The sequence below is a fragment of the Carya illinoinensis genome, chromosome 8 (genome assembly GCF_018687715.1).
Source record: "Carya illinoinensis cultivar Pawnee chromosome 8, C.illinoinensisPawnee_v1, whole genome shotgun sequence".
Classification (NCBI taxonomy): Eukaryota; Viridiplantae; Streptophyta; class Magnoliopsida; order Fagales; family Juglandaceae; genus Carya; species Carya illinoinensis.
Window position 1 is genome coordinate 9,533,926 of NC_056759.1, and position 16,026 is coordinate 9,549,951.

Sequence of the window (16,026 nt, forward strand, 5' to 3'; positions counted from 1 at the left end):
GCTATGGTGGCTAGAACACCGAACCACCTGCACTACCAGGCCTCCCTCATAACCTCTGCCAACCTCCTCCAGCCCCTTCCCTCCCTATCCTCTAGTATGAATAAGAAATTCCTATACCCACCCCCACCATACTCCATTAAAGCCATGAAGCTACCTCTTGAGTTATGGCATCGCTGAACAACTAAGCCCCTATCTCCTTCTCTATGTGCAGAATAGAACTCCTTCCTCCCAACCTTCAAGCAGTCCTCCAGGGCTATGATGAGCCACCTTACCGAACCTAGCCCCAGCCTAATCTCTTTCACCACCTTTCATCCTTTCTTAGTTAAAAATATAAACCTACCATCCCTTACTACCTCAAAAACTTTAGATTCAATAACTACCTGCTTCGTAGTACCCATATCTCCCTAAGAACAAACACGAACACTCCACTACAAGCACTAGAAACCCACCAGAGGGAAAAGAGAAAACTTTTCTTCACCGAGGTCCTGGTAGTACACACTTGAAGATTTGAAATTGAAAAGTGTTTTATGTTTGAGTGATGTTTGGGAAGGAAATTGGAAGAAGTTTTGCGAATTTCTTATCCAATCTCATTCACCAAATGTACCTTAGAGTTGGTGCACTTAGTGATGGTTTGGGGGTAGAAGAGGGTAGGATGCCATCACTAGGCTTACCATATGGGCATGCAAATCCTTTCACTAGGCTTACAAAATACAAACTCGTAACAAGTAAAAATGAAATCCTTTTTGGATATCCCTAGGTATCACTTATCTGCATATAATGGTACCCATTTATTCATAGATAGATAGATGTATACACACGCATGCATATGCAGGTTTGTGAGCAAAACTAAAGTAATCATTACTGTAATTTAAGTCATTTTTTAAACTTGATTGTGACTTCTTAATGTTATTCAGGGAATCAACAGGGCTAGAGTTGAACAAATGGAAGCTCGATTGAAAGACGATATCTTGATGGAAGCTGCGAGGTACATTCTATTGATGCACTCTGTAGCATCTATGTTGTCATACATATGTTTCACAGTTATCCTTACCATGTATTCCTCCTGATTTGGATGATGGAAACCTTTATTCACGCATCTGACCAAACAGATACGGAAATAAAATCCTTGTCAATGATGAGCTACCAGATGGTCATATGGTGGACCAGTGGGAACCGGTGTCTTGTGATTCTGTAAAGACACCATTGGAGGTATTTCCATTGGAACTCATCTCAGATTCAGGAGAAAGGTTTTTTTCCTCGTGTTTCTCTAAAGTTATTTAACCCTATTACCTTGGCATAGGTGTACGAGGAACTGCAAGTAAAGGGGTTCCTTGTTGACTATGAACGTGTTCCTGTAACTGATGAAAAATCACCAAAGGAGGCGGATTTTGATTGTTTGGTGAGTTTTGATGTTTTAATATTTACATTGAATGAAGATTTAGATTAAGTTAATTTGTGAAGTACGTGCTGGCATGGGATTACAAGTCACCCATTTTTCTTTTTATTAATTCCTCTGTGCTATATTTGATGCATTATTTGGATCAAGTTTACCTAAGTGAATGAAAGTAATAGGACTCATTCTTTTACTGCCTTGTTCCCATGTCAATGAGAATCTGGATGCAACTTGTGTTTTCCTATTTTGTGCTTATGTTTTTTAATCAAACCAAAATGCTTACCTATCAATAACAACAACAACCAAAAAAAAAAAAAAAAAAAAAACCAAAATGCTTAAAAGCATAAGCAGACTCCAGAAATTGAAAACATCATAGGATCTTAACCATCAAATATTGCTTGGTCTAGATTGTCAAAAGACTTGTATAGAGTAAAGATTTTTTTTTTTTTTTTTGATAATTAATAAGAGATTTTATTACCAAGAATAGGCACAGCCCAAGTACACAGGAACTATACAAAGGAAATACCTACTACACTCTAGAAGCAGGAACATACAAAAACAGATTCAGTACATTATCATCATCCCTAAGAAAATCCTAGCCCACAAACATAAAGTAGCAAAGAAAAAATTCCGAAGTTCTCTGAGAGGACACTCTTGTCTTCAAAACATCTCTCATTCTTTTCCAGCCAAATACACCACATTAAACACAAAGGAATCATATTCATCTGGCAGCTACACATTTCCTTCCCTCAAAACCACTCCAACATGCTAGAATATCCACTACTTCCTTTGGCATCACCCAATATAAACCTGTCTGACTCAAAACCTCATACCATAAAGACTTTGCCACCTCAAAATGAAGAAAGAGATGATTTACAGATTCACCATCCTTCTTGCACATGACACACCAATCAGCAATGCACATACCGCTTTTTCTGAGGTACCACCCAACTGAAAAACGCCACCTTAGTAGGAGCCTTCACTCTCCAAATGGTTTTCCAAGGGAAATCACGACCAGAATGACAAGTCAGCACCTTATAGAAAGAACTAACAGAAAACCTGGACTTTCCAGCATGGTCCCACAGTAAACTGTCCTCTCTTCCCTGCATCACTTTTGAATTATAAATTCTTCCCTAAAAGTCAGAAACATCATTCACTTCCCAGTCATTTACCTCTGATAAAATCAACATTCCACAGAATATTATTATCAGTATGTTGGAAATAATCTGCCACAGCAGCATTTTGATCCCTTGCAATCCTAAAAAGAGAGGGAAAATCAGATTTGAGAGCTGATTCCCCACACCAAATATGATGCCAAAAAAGAATCATCTTCCCTCCCCCCATATTAAATGTAATATGTTTCGAAAACTTCCCCCAACCTTTCCTAATGAACTTCCATAAACTCACCCCATATGCTCTTCTATCTTAACTAAAACACCAATCTCTCCAACCCCACCCCCCCCCCCCCCCCCCCCCGCTCCTACATTTTACAGCAACAACATTCTTCCATAAAGCATCTCCCTCTAAATAATATCTCCAAAGCCATTTCTTTGTTAAACATCCTTATCTTTCTCACCCCCAATCCTCCACATGAAATTGGTTGACAAACCTTGTTCCAACTAACCAAATTAAATTTTTTTTCCTCTCCTATACCTCCCCATAAGAAATTGCGATAAATTTTCTCAATTCTTTTTGCAACCCCTGCTGGCTAAGGGAAAAGTGAAAGAAAATACGTGGGAAGATTAGAAAACATACTCTTTATCAAAGTAATTCATCCCCCTTCAGACAAAAATAGCTTTTTCCATCCAGCCAACCTTTTCTTGATCTTCTCAATCACCCCATCCCATATGGAAGCAGATTTGTGAGAGGCACCCAATGAAAGACCAAGATACTTAAGCAGCAACGAAGAAATCCTATCTAGACCATTGCATTTAATGGATAGATAAGTATATTTAAAAAAACAAAAGCAGGAAATTCAATGTTTTTCACTCCTATCTTTTCTGGTTGGCTTCACATAGTGTATCTTATCTGGAAATCAAAAGTCATCAAGGCCGCATTGAATGACTTGTAATTTGGCCACGGATTGTCATATGGGGAAAAAATTAAAAAATGTAGTGTCAAATTGGGAAAAAACTGTAACTTATTTTGGAGGTTACAAATAAAAAAGTCATTCACAATCCTGGGAGAACCCCTCTTTTTATTTCTGGAAGTGTTAATTTGTAACACTATTCCCTGTATTGTGCCCTCTCTTGCACTCTATTTAATTAATTGTATTTATTTTTAAAAAGAAATATATAAAAAGATATTTGTTGGTATGCTATTGGCATTTGATTTGAATACATTCAGTGAGGCAATGATGATTCTTTGATGTTGTTTTTTTTATTTTTTATTTTTAAGTATTCTTTGACATTGTTGGACACCTTTATGTGATAGAATATTTCATTTATGGTTAGTTCATTCTGGGGTTTGACTTAAGGACCAGTTCAATGGGGTTTTTTGGATTGGATTAATTTTCTTCATTCTGTTTTCAGGTTCATAAAATTTCTCAAGCTGACATAAACACAGAGATCATTTTCAACTGTCAAATGGGACGTGGACGTACTACAACTGGGATGGTGATTGCAACTTTGATATATTTTAACCGAATTGGAGCTTCTGGTAGCACCGTTAATTTTTGTGCTTTATTTTTAACCAATTTCCACATCTTATGGTGGTAACATCTTTTAATGGTGTAAGTTGTATTTATATGAAACAGGTATTCCAAGAACCAATTCCGTTGGGACAGTTTGTGACTTGGGGCCTAATGTTGTTGACCATTTTCCAAATTCAGAAGAGGCAATTCGTAGAGGAGAATATGCAGTCATAAGAAGCTTGATCAGGGTATTAGAGGTATTTGACATTTGATTTTGTTGCTCTTGATCAATATTTATTTTTTATTTTTTGAATGCTTACCAATAGTAAAATGTCTTTAGGGTGGTGTTGAAGGGAAAAGACAGGTGGATAGAGTCATTGACAAGTGTGCATCAATGCAGGTTTGATTCTCGAATGTTACTTCTTTATTTTATAGTTTGGAAGTTCGTGTTCTAATTTTGTGGTTTTTCTGAAATAATTTTTTCCTATCATATCTTGTTGCCTTAATTGCTGCTTCAATATTTTATTTGTAGCTGTGAGGTTTATTTTTCATGTCATATTAAATGTTTCTTCAAATCAAATCACAGAACTTACGTGAAGCAATTGCCACTTATCGCAATAGTATTCTGCGTGAACCAGATGAGATGAAAAGGGAGGCGTCACTTTCATTTTTTGTGGAATACTTGGAAAGATACTACTTTCTTATATGCTTTGCTGTATATATTCATTCAGAGAGAGAATTTCTCCGTTCTAGTTCATTTGGTCATAGCACTTTTTCTGACTGGATGAGAGCAAGGCCAGAACTGTATAGCATCATTCGCAGGTAAAATAAATAAAGTTTTCAGAGAGTGTATGTGCCATAATGGTGTATACAGAATAATATTGACCCTGTTAGAGTTCATTGCGTGATAATTAGTCTTCCTATCACTTGTACAAAGCATCTATCGAATAATTGATGGATATCTGGTTGTGATAAATTGTCTTCAATGGATTCCTTTTGTTTAGATAGATTCTTGTTTAGAACAACTTCCTTTTCTTAATTGTGATTATGCATTGTTGCAGATTGCTCAGGAGAGATCCAATGGGAGCACTTGGATATGCAACTTTGAAGCCATCACTGATGAAGATTGCTGAATCTAATGACAGCCGCCCTCGTGAGATGGGTGTAGTTGCTGCCCTGAGAAATGGAGAGGTCCTTGGGAGTCAAACTATTCTAAAAAGTGACCATTGTCCTGGTTGTCAAAACCAAAGTTTACCAGAGAGAGTGGAGGGTGCGCCTAATTTTAGAGAAGTTCCTGGGTTCCCAGTTTATGGGGTGGCAAATCCAACAATTGATGGAATTCGATCAGTTATTCAGAGGATTGGCAGTTCTGAAGGTGGTCGCCCTGTTTTGTGGCACAACATGAGAGAAGAACCTGTAATTTACATCAATGGAAAACCATTTGTACTTCGTGAGGTTGAAAGACCTTATAAAAACATGCGGGAATACACGGTACAATCTATAATTTATGCTATGTCTATGTTAAGTTTGTTATTGTGTTTTATTTATTATTTATGGGTGGATATGTTTTATTTAGGTTATAAAAGTAGTCATGGGTGCTAAGTCTCGCATTGGCTATTTAATAGGTGAAACTGACTTTATAAGTGATTCGAGTGGTAATGCTAGATATGGTCCTAGGGTGTGCACATAGTCCCTTTGAAAAAAGTGAGACCCACCATGAAAAAGTGGGTTTTTTCAAGTGGGTCCTAGGTGTTGTCTGCCCAACAGCATGTTTTTTTTTTTTTTCCGTGGAAGAGCATTTGGAAGGTTTGTGCACCGTCTAAAGTTTCTTTTTCTACTTGGACTGTTGCATTAGCTCAATTGCTCGTCTGCTTTGTGTGTATTGTCAGGCTGCATTTGTGTGGTTGAAATAAATAATTCTTAAGGGTCAGGCAATGCCATGAAATGGGTTTGAGTGAATGCTTTGTGGTTTTGTTCTTTATGTTCTTCTCTACTTTTTAATTTTCCACATGCTTTCCATTTGTTTATCTACATTGTGCGTATTTTCAATCTGCTTCTGCATTGCCTAAGTAAATAATTTCAACGGCCCATGCAATGCCATGAAATGGGTTTGAGCTATGGCTATGCTATTTTGTTCTTTATGTTCTCTTCTGCATTTGCGTGGTTTAAATAAATAATTCCAAGGGGTGAGGCAAGGCCACGAAATGGGTTTGAGCTAAGGCTATGTGATTTTGTTCTTTTTGTTCTCTTCTGCGTCTCAATTTCGCATATGCTTTCATTTGTTTATCTGTGTTGTGTGTACTGTCAGGCTGCATCTTCGTGGCCTAAATAAATAATTCCAAGGGGTCAAGCAATGCCACAAAATGGGTTTGAGCTACGGCTATGTGATTTTGTTCTTTCCGTTCTCTTCTGCATCTCAATTTCGCACATGCTTTTTATGTGTTTATCTACATTGTTTGTATTGTCAGGCTGCATCTGCATGGCCTAAACAAATAATTCCAAGGGGTCAGGCAATGGCATGAAATGGGTTTGAGCTAAGGCATTCTTTATGTTCTCTTCTGCTTCTCAATTTCCCACATGCTATTCATTTGCCTATCTACTTTGTGTGTATTGCCAGGCTGCATTTGTGTAGGTTGAATAAATAATTCTGCGGGGTCAGGCAATGCCATGAAATGGGATTGAGCTAAGACTACTTGATTTTGTTCTTTTTTGTTCACTTCTGCTTCTCAATTTTCCACATGCATTTCATGTGTTTATCTACATTGTGTGTATTGTCAGGCTGCATCTGGGTGGCCTAAAATAAATAATTTCAAGGGGTCATGCAATGCCATGAAATGGGTTTGAGCTATAAGGCGTTCTTGATGTTCTCTTCTGCTTCTCAATTTCCCACATGGTTTTCATTTGCCTATGTACTTTGTGTGTATTGTCAGGCTGCATTTGTGTGGTTTGAATAAATAATTCTAAGGGGTCAGGCAATGCCATGAAATGGGTTTGAGCAAAGGCTTTGTGATCTTGTTTATGTTCTCTTTTGCTTCGCAATTTCCCCCTTGGTTTTCATTTGTTTATCTACATTGTGTGTATTGTCAGGCTGCATCTGCGTGGTCAGAATAAATAATTCCACATGCAATGCCATGAAATGGGTTTGAGCTAAGGCTACGCGATTTTGTTCTTTATGTTCTCTTCTGCTTCTCAATTTCCCACTTGCTTTTCAGTTGTTTTTCTATGTTGTGTTTATTGTTAGGCTTCATCTGCGTAGCCTAAATAAATAAGTTCAAGGGGTCTTACAATGCCCTGAAATTGGTTTGAGCTAAGGTGTTCTTTATATCCTCTTCTGCTTCTCAATTTCTCACATGCTTTTCATTTGCTTATCTACTTGGTCTGTATTGTCAGGCTGCATTTGAGTGGTTTAAATACATAATTCCAAGGGGTGAGGCAATGCCATGAAATGGATTTGAGCTAGGCTACATGATTTTATTCTTTTTTTTTTTTTTTTTTTTTTTTTCTCTTTTGCTTCTTTAATTTCCCACATGCTCTCCATTTGTTTATTTACATCGAGTGTATTGTCAGGCTGCATCTTGTTGGCCTAAAGAAATAATTCCAATTGTTCAGGCAATGCTGCGAAGCGGGTTTGAGCTAATTCTATGTGATTTTGTTCTTTATGTTCTCTAATGCTTCTCAATTTCACGGTCTTTTCATTTCTATATCTTTATGGATTGGTAGAGCTGGGCTGAGTTGGGTTATGCCTAAGAGGGTGGTGGAGGTTTTAGCCTGCTGGAACAGAAATCATAATAACTCTCAACTGGATGCGGCTTGGAGGATGATACCATTGTGCTTATTGTGGTGTGTATGGATAGAAAGAAACGACAGATGTTTTAACAACAGGGAAAGAGCAGTGGGGGATATCTGGAATTTTTTTGTGTCTTCTCTTTTTCAGTGGTTTTCTGCTATTGTATTAAAGAGAGAGATCATGAGTTTTTGTTTTCTTTTCAGCTTTCTAGAATGTAATTAGGTGTCTCATCTTGTATACTTCCTGTGTACATGGGCTCTGCCTAGTTTCATTCATTTCAATAAAGTTTATTACTTATAAAAAAAAAAAAAAGGTTTGCACACACTAGGACTATGCAAATAATTTCCCTAAGTGATTCTAGGGAAACTTCCAATTGACTGATTTTTTTAAGGTTATGGTGCAAATGTGGCTAGTGCTTTCCCTTGGTCATAACATAGGTATCAAAACTAAACCCAGCCAGAAGTATGGGGTATGGGACTTGAGCTGTGCTATATATAACTTAATGACTGAAGAGGACGTCAAATATTCAAAGTGGAGAGATTTTTATCCCTTTGATTAAGTATAAGAGGGTGGTGAATAAGATCACATGTTATTTGGGAGGGATAAATGCATATGATTTATAACAATTCCGAGAGACGTAACTTGTAACTTTGACTAGTTTGTTTGGGGTTATAGCGCAGATATGGCTAGCGCTTTATCTGGTTGTTACATATAGTATTAGAGCTACCTAATATGGCCGGCCATATGAAACTGGAGCACTGCTTAACATGCCCCTGACATTCTTGTCAGGAATTTAAGATAAGGAGCTTGTAACACTCCAGTAACACATTGGGAATATGAATAATCTGCATATAGTAGGTAGGTTATAATTATTTGCGTGAATGCTAAGTTCCATATTTACTACTTACTAGGTGAAATTAGGCTCTATAGTGATTATAGGGAGGTTTCAATTGAATGGTTCTTTTGGGGTTATAGCTCATATGTGGCTAGCACTTTCCCTGAGTTGAGTTTATTAGTAGACACTTCCAAATTAGTGTGGTTACACTAGTATGGATATTACTCCTTTATAATGTCTCAATGACAAACCATCTATTTTAAAAAGTAGAAAAGCTACATCAGGAAACTAAAAAGTTGTTGACTTTTTGAAGTGTTAAATGAATGAATCAATAGGTTACAGAACATGTTGGTCTCCAACATTTTCATTGCTCCTGGTTGAAGGCCCAAGATCTGGGGTTTAAATGGCCAATATAAAAATTGTAAATAACTAGTGATAACAGGAAAATAAGCAGATAAAGATACATTTTGGATTTTCACCTACATTAATGATGAGCAAGTTTCTAGTAATGGAAATATCACACAAATATGGATCTTCCAACTCTCACCTAGCTCCATTAGACTCAAAGGACGTACTCTTACGTGACTCGAATACAAGACCAATAATCTATATTCTGGGGTCTATTTTCTGAAGGAAGTCCCAGAAAACTAACATGATTCAACCTGTAGATCCATGGCGAGGATAGAAATAGAATTCAACACCATCAGAACATTTCTCGTTTGAAATGCACCTGTTTTTTGTTGGTTCTACAAGCAGTTTTGAATACCATCTTTTATTTTCTATTGTAAGTGAAGTTGCAATGGTTATGGCTGCTTTCAGGGTATTGATCGTGAGAGAGTCGAGAGAATGGAAGCTCGTTTAAAGGAAGACATCCTTCGAGAAGCTGAACATTATGGAGGTGCTATAATGGTTATTCATGAAACAAATGATGGACAGATAATTGATGCTTGGGAGCATGTGAGTTTTGATGCTATTCAGACACCACTTGAGGTTTTCAAAAACTTGGAGGCTGATGGTTTTCCCATAAAATATGCCCGCGTGCCCATCACTGATGGTAAAGCTCCCAAAAGTTCTGATTTTGACACACTGGCAGTGAATATTGCTTCTGCTTCCAAGGATAATGCTTTTGTTTTCAATTGCCAGGTTAAGGTTTTCATTCTCTAATTTCATTTTGCTTTACATGGGCATCTAGATGTTCATATAATTCTGTGTGTGTGTCCCACCTTTTTTTTTTCTTTAATTTTCTTCTCATTTATTCACCTTATATATGGTTTTTATATTGGCAGATGGGTAGAGGAAGGACAACTACTGGTACAGTAATTGCTTGCCTTCTGAAACTTCGAATTGATTATGGAAGACCTATAAAAATCTTGCGTGATGATATGGCCAATGAAGAGGAGAATGGTGGTACTTCAAGTGGTGAGGAAGCAGGAGGTAGCGTTGCTGAATTAACCTCCTGTACTACAAAAGTAAGATCTGAAAAGAAGCAAGGTCGGGTTTTTGGCATAAATGACATCCTTTTGTTGTGGAACATAACAAGATTATTTGATAATGGGGTGGAGTGCCGAGAGGCCTTGGATGCTATTATTGATAGATGTTCTGCGCTGCAGAACATACGACAAGCGGTTCTGAAATATAGAAAGGTATTCAATCAACAGCATGTTGAACCTAGGGAAAGGAAGCTTGCATTGAACCGTGGTGCTGAGTACTTGGAGCGGTACTTCCGTTTAATTGCTTTTGCAGCATATCTTGGAAGTGAAGCATTTGATGGGTTTTGTGGGCAAGGAGAATCCAGAATGAAATTTAAGAATTGGTTGCATCAGAGACCAGAGGTCCAAGCAATGAAATGGAGCATAAGATTAAGACCAGGGCGATTTTTCACTATCTCTGTAAGTTCTCTGTTATTTATTGAGGGTGATTCATTTATTATTGTGCGAGGAGAGTCAGAGACTCCATAAATAAATATTGTGTTTCTTAACATCATTCTTTTTGTTAATATGTTATTTTTATCTCATTTTATTTTTAATGACTTGGATATGCTTGCACACTATGATTTTAAACTCAGGAGGGCTTGAGAGTACCACAGGAGTCCCAACATGGTGATGCGGTGATGGATGCCCTTGTTAAGTCCCGTAATGGTTCTGTTTTAGGGAAAGGCTCTATACTTAAAATGTATTTCTTTCCTGGTCAAGGAACTTCCAGCCACATACAGATTCATGGTGCACCACACGTTTACAAGGTATATAATTATTCAGAAACAAGTAGTATCATTAAATTTGTTGTCCCTTGAGATAACAAGAAAATCTCCAATGTGAACGTACAGGATCATTATGCTAAGTAGAATAAGCATTTCTCACAAGTTTTAGGAATACATTCATTTTTGGTCCATGGGAACTTCCTTTCTGATTAAATTGGTCGTTTAGTATTATATGCACATTCAACGTCCCTTTTTGATGTGAAGTGAATTGGAGGGAATCTTGATTCCTGCATGGGTAATCCATGCCCAAAGTGCAAATATCTTTTCTTGTAGTGGTTAATCATTTCATATTTTGAAAAAATTTGATAAATGAAATCCAGATATTAGATGTTCCCTTTTCCAGCTCATGGTATTGGTAGCTGTGCCTTACCAGCAAATGATTTGAACCAAGGTATTCGTCGCTGAAAGCTTAGTTGATAGGTTTGTTGACTGCTAAGCCATTGATTCAACTCATTTTCCTTGGAGTTTGGACTCTTCTATGTTTTGCTGATGAAAGCCTACTAACTACACAGCACACAAGAACCTATTAATGTTAGCTTTGGACTTCATGATCTCCTCACTGATTGCAAGGTGTTATATGTTTTACTCTTCCAAATATATTGCCTTCAAGCCATATCTAAAATTAAAGGCTTGGGATCACTTTTGATGTGATAGTGCCACCAACTTTCTCATTCATCTCTCTCTCTCTCTCTCTCTCTCTCTCTCTCTCTCTGTGGTTCAAGGTTCTCCCTTCGCTTTCAGTTTGTGGGATTAACTAAAAAATTCATCAAAATTACTAAGTTTTATCCTTTGCCTTGTCCTTTTTCTCAGCTCCCCCACTCCCACCCCCACCCTCCCAGCTTTCAGCTTTAGGATAACTAATTGAGTTGTCACATCAATACAATTTTCACCTTTCCTTAGTCATGCAATTTTTTCTGCTAAAATCTTTGGTTTATGCAGTTATTAGTTTTCACTGGATATGGTTGCATCATCTTAATCAAATTTGCCCTTTTCATGTATTCACATGGGTGTGCTAACTTTGGCATCTCATGACATTCTTATATTGTCCTGTTTTTATCCACTTCGGATGTTGGACTAAGGGAAGTGTGTAAGCACATTATTTTTTAACTGGAAAGTTACACATGCATGTAAACTTGTACTAGGTCTTTGACCCACAAAATCACCTCCCATCCCATTATTATGGAGGGAGAAAGCAATATTTGAGCTAAAGCTTTTTAGCAGAACATTGCTTACACATGAAGATATGTTGTGGATTGAGCAATACTTGTAGAATTGCTGCCATGAACCTCCTTGAATTGGCTAAAGGCCCGCTCGGCTCAATTTATTGGTGGGACCAGGTCAAGATATTGGTAAAAACATTCCACTTAACTTTCCAGTTTACATATTTGAAAACAAATTTTTCCATAAGACTAACTTATGATGTGCTTGTCAAGAGATCAACTTAACAATGTGATGGGTTTGCACACTGTTTTAAGGCTGAAACTTCCATTCTTCAGGTAGATGGATTCCCTGTGCATAGCATGGCAACTCCTACAATTGCTGGGGCAAAAGAGATGTTAGCATATTTAGGTGCCAAGCCTAAACCAGAAGGATTAGTTGCTCCTAAAGTAATATTAACGGATCTGAGAGAAGAAGCAGTTATTTACATCAATGGCACACCATTTATCTTAAGAGAGCTAAATAAGCCTGTTGATATGCTCAAGCATGTGGGAATCACTGGGCCAATGGTATGTCACCATGAATGCTTTTTCAATCCTATAAACGAGTCATTAAGCCACAATATGTTTTCCCTCTTACTCTTTACTCAGGTGGAACACATGGAGGCAAGACTAAAAGAAGATATATTATCCGAGGTCAGACAGTCTGGTGGACGGATGCTTTTGCATCGTGAAGAATATAACCCGGTAATAAATCAATCCAGTGTTATAGGATACTGGGAAAACATTTTAGCAGATAACGTGAAGACTCCTGCTGAAGTATATGCTGCTCTGAAAGATGAGGGTTATAATATTACATATAGGAGAATACCATTGACTAGAGAAAAAGATGCTTTAGCTTCTGATGTTGATGCAATCCAGTACTATAACAATGAGTGAGTATTCAGACCTAACACATATTTTATAAGCACTATGGCCAGAAATGATCGGTGGTAGATTATGGTAGTAACAAATTCTGTTACAGCTTGCTTCGTCATGGTATAATTTACAGATGATGTTATTAATTGACCTCTCTCAAAATCCAATCCAAAATTCTTTACTTCCAATTCTCCATCCTTCATATCTTTGTTTCTTTTTTTATTTTGTCTATGAAACAATGCCTTAGGTTAAACTCTCTCTCTCTCTCTCTCTCTCTCTCTCTCCCTCCTTTCACAAAAATGACAGCCATTCAAGGTTAGATCACCTGGGCATTACGGAGAAAATATTGATATGATTGTTACAATGATGACCTTTACATACCAAGATTGCAAATTTTCCTTGTGTATGATCAGGGATTTATCTTTCCACTATGAATGACTGAGATTTATGAATTTTGGATGGTTTTTTATTTTTTATTTTTTTTTTAAATTTAAAAAAAAGCTTTTTTTATTTTCTCAAGGCGGGTGTTGGTTTGCTAGTCTATCCCTGGATCTTCCGTTCCTAACTGTAAGTGTAATAAGGTAGCTCTTGAAGGGCCTGCCCATCCAAAGACTGCTACACCAGCTGCGGTGACTGGTCACTAATTTGGCACTTCTCTATTTAGGCTGCATAATATCTGATATAGGTAGCTGCATAATTAACTCTTTCCTTAATTTAATTAAGAAATATAATTAACAGTAACTTTTTCTGTAGTACTGCAGGGTGTCACCTTTTTGTATCACACACCGGGTTTGGAGGAGTTGCATATGCGATGGCAATACTTTGCATTAAACTCAGCACAGAGCCTAACTTTGGATCTAAAATTCCAGAGTCATCTGTTGATACAAAACTACTTTCTGGGAATGAAGAGAACTTGCCTTCTCAAGCTTCTGATGCAGAAGCTCACGAGATGGGTGATTACCGTGACATACTAAGCCTTACAAGAGTACTTGTGCATGGTCCCCAAAGCAAAGCAGATGTTGACATCATTATTGAAAGGTATATAATTTCTTGGGAACATGAGATATATAATCTCCTTATAATACTACCAGCGAGGAAAACATTGTGATATTCCTCTTTAATACATCTCAAGTTCCTTATTTTAGTAAAGAACATAATCTCACTTGCCAACAATGAAGAATATAATCTCCACCTTTTTTTTTTTTTTTTGTTTTTTTTTTGTTTTTGGTTTTGGGGGGGGGGGGGGGGGGGGGGTTTGCTGAAGGTAAAATGTCTTTGTGATTGACTGCTTCTTTGCTTTGAGTGTACAATCAATTGGATTTGTTTATTTTATATTTTTAATGAGCTGTCATTGAAATTACACTTTATACCTTGAACTATCTTCCTTCACCGTGCACACCAAAATTATCGAGTTTACCACTTTGCATACTCAAACGACAAAATTTTTCGATGTGCACCCTTTGAAATCCTAGTCATAATTGTGCCATGTGACAATCTTTTTTCATCTTATGGTCACATATAAACGAGGGTGTATGTTGCAACTTTTTGGTAGTTCGGGGATGGAATGTGACAATTTTTATCGTTCGGGGTAATACAGTACAAAAGGACCAGTAATTTAGTTTCAATATTTTTCCGTTTCACAATTTATTCATCGGTTTTTTTTAACCAATGTCTCTAAGTTTATTCCTTCATTTTAAAGGTGTGGGGGTGCAGGGCATTTACGAGATGATATTCTCTATTACAGTAAGGAACTTGAGAAGTTCCCAAATGGTGATGACGAACACCGAGCTTACCTTATGGATATGGGTATTAAGGCTTTAAGGTTAGTTCATGTACCTCAGCAATTCTTTTATTTATTTTTTTATTTAATTTTATTTTTTTTATAAGTAAATGAAAATTTATTGATACGAATGAAGCAGGCGAAACCCGTGTATACAGGAAGTATACAAAAGAATACCTAAATACATTCTTGGAACCAGAAATTAAAGACAATAAATCATGAACATTGGTTCCATTAAGCACAATGGTTGAAAACCAAAGCAATAAGGTGTACAAAAATGTTCCGAAGTTCCTCCAATGTGTGCTCCCCATCTTCAAAGCACTAGTCATTCCTTTGTACCAAATACACCACATAATGCACAAAGGAATCATCTTCTAAACTGCAGCCACTTGGGGGCAGCCTTGAATATTCTTCCAGCAGGCTAATAAATCCACCACCCTCAAAGGCATAACCCACGCCACACCAATTCTTCTAAAGATCTCATCCCACAACACTATTGTGACCTCACAATGCAGTAATAAATTATCCATTGACTCCCTATCCTTCTTGCACAAATAGCACCAATCCATAACAATGAGCCTTGCTTCCTCAAATTGTCTATGCTCAAGATATTCTCAAGAGAGACAGTCCATACGAAGAAAGCTACTTTAGAGGGCACCGAGACAATACTCCTCCACAGGAAAGGAACATTACCATATGATGCCAATATCTTGTAATAAGATCTCACTGTAAACCGTTTGCTCCCGTTGGGCCCCTATTTCATCCTATCCCCGTGTACCGTTGGCCCTCCCATAGAATGTATATATGACTGAAAAATTCAGAAACAATATCCATTTCCCAATCGTGAACATCCCTATTAAATAGAACATCCCACTGTTGAGAACCATGTGAAAATGCCAACAAATCCGACATAGAAGCATCCTGATTCAAAGCAATGCGATAGAGAGTTGGGAAAGCCCTCTAGAGAGCCTGATCTCCACACCAAACGTCATTCCAAAATTGAATCAGAGCCCTCACCAGCTAACAAACAAATATGAATGGCAAAGCTCTTCCAAACCCTTCTAATGAATTTCCATAAGCCCACACCATACACCCCCCCTCACTTCATTATAATTACACCCCACATCACCCCCCCCCCCCCCCCCCCCCCCCCCCCCCCTTCTCCCCCCAGCGTGCCCGCCCAAACAAGCACTTCCACATATCGATGATCAATAACCTCCAAGTGGTACCCCTATAACCATTTCCCCAAAAGGTTTTTATTGATGTC

The 16,026-nt window shown here is 37.6% G+C and overlaps 1 protein-coding gene across 13 annotated transcripts in view; it reads left to right on the forward strand.

Moving 5' to 3' along the window:
- Positions 1-16,026, forward strand: part of LOC122318252 (paladin) — a 34,409-nt gene that overhangs the window by 8,087 nt on the left and 10,296 nt on the right. For 2 of the 13 annotated variants that reach the window (XR_006244769.1, XR_006244770.1), the window contains exons 4-18: positions 915-985; positions 1,110-1,209; positions 1,301-1,399; positions 3,925-4,051; positions 4,149-4,282; positions 4,366-4,425; positions 4,612-4,847; positions 5,087-5,516; positions 9,467-9,790; positions 9,934-10,536; positions 10,713-10,886; positions 12,401-12,631; positions 12,713-12,996; positions 13,733-14,017; positions 14,693-14,801. Coding sequence is in view for 7 of the 13 variants with exons in the window: in XM_043135457.1 (XP_042991391.1) it covers positions 915-985; positions 1,110-1,209; positions 1,301-1,399; positions 3,925-4,051; positions 4,149-4,282; positions 4,366-4,425; positions 4,612-4,847; positions 5,087-5,516; positions 9,467-9,790; positions 9,934-10,536; positions 10,713-10,886; positions 12,401-12,631; positions 12,713-12,996; positions 13,733-14,017; positions 14,679-14,801 (3,281 nt within the window). In the remaining 6 variants the exon portion in view is untranslated. Of the gene's footprint in view, positions 1-914; positions 986-1,109; positions 1,210-1,300; positions 1,400-3,924; positions 4,052-4,148; positions 4,283-4,365; positions 4,426-4,611; positions 4,848-5,086; positions 5,517-9,466; positions 9,791-9,933; positions 10,537-10,712; positions 10,887-12,400; positions 12,632-12,712; positions 12,997-13,499; positions 13,665-13,732; positions 14,018-14,678; positions 14,802-16,026 lie in introns of those variants that run through there. The other 11 variants (XM_043135457.1, XM_043135458.1, XR_006244771.1 and 8 more) reach the window with 10 other exon arrangements.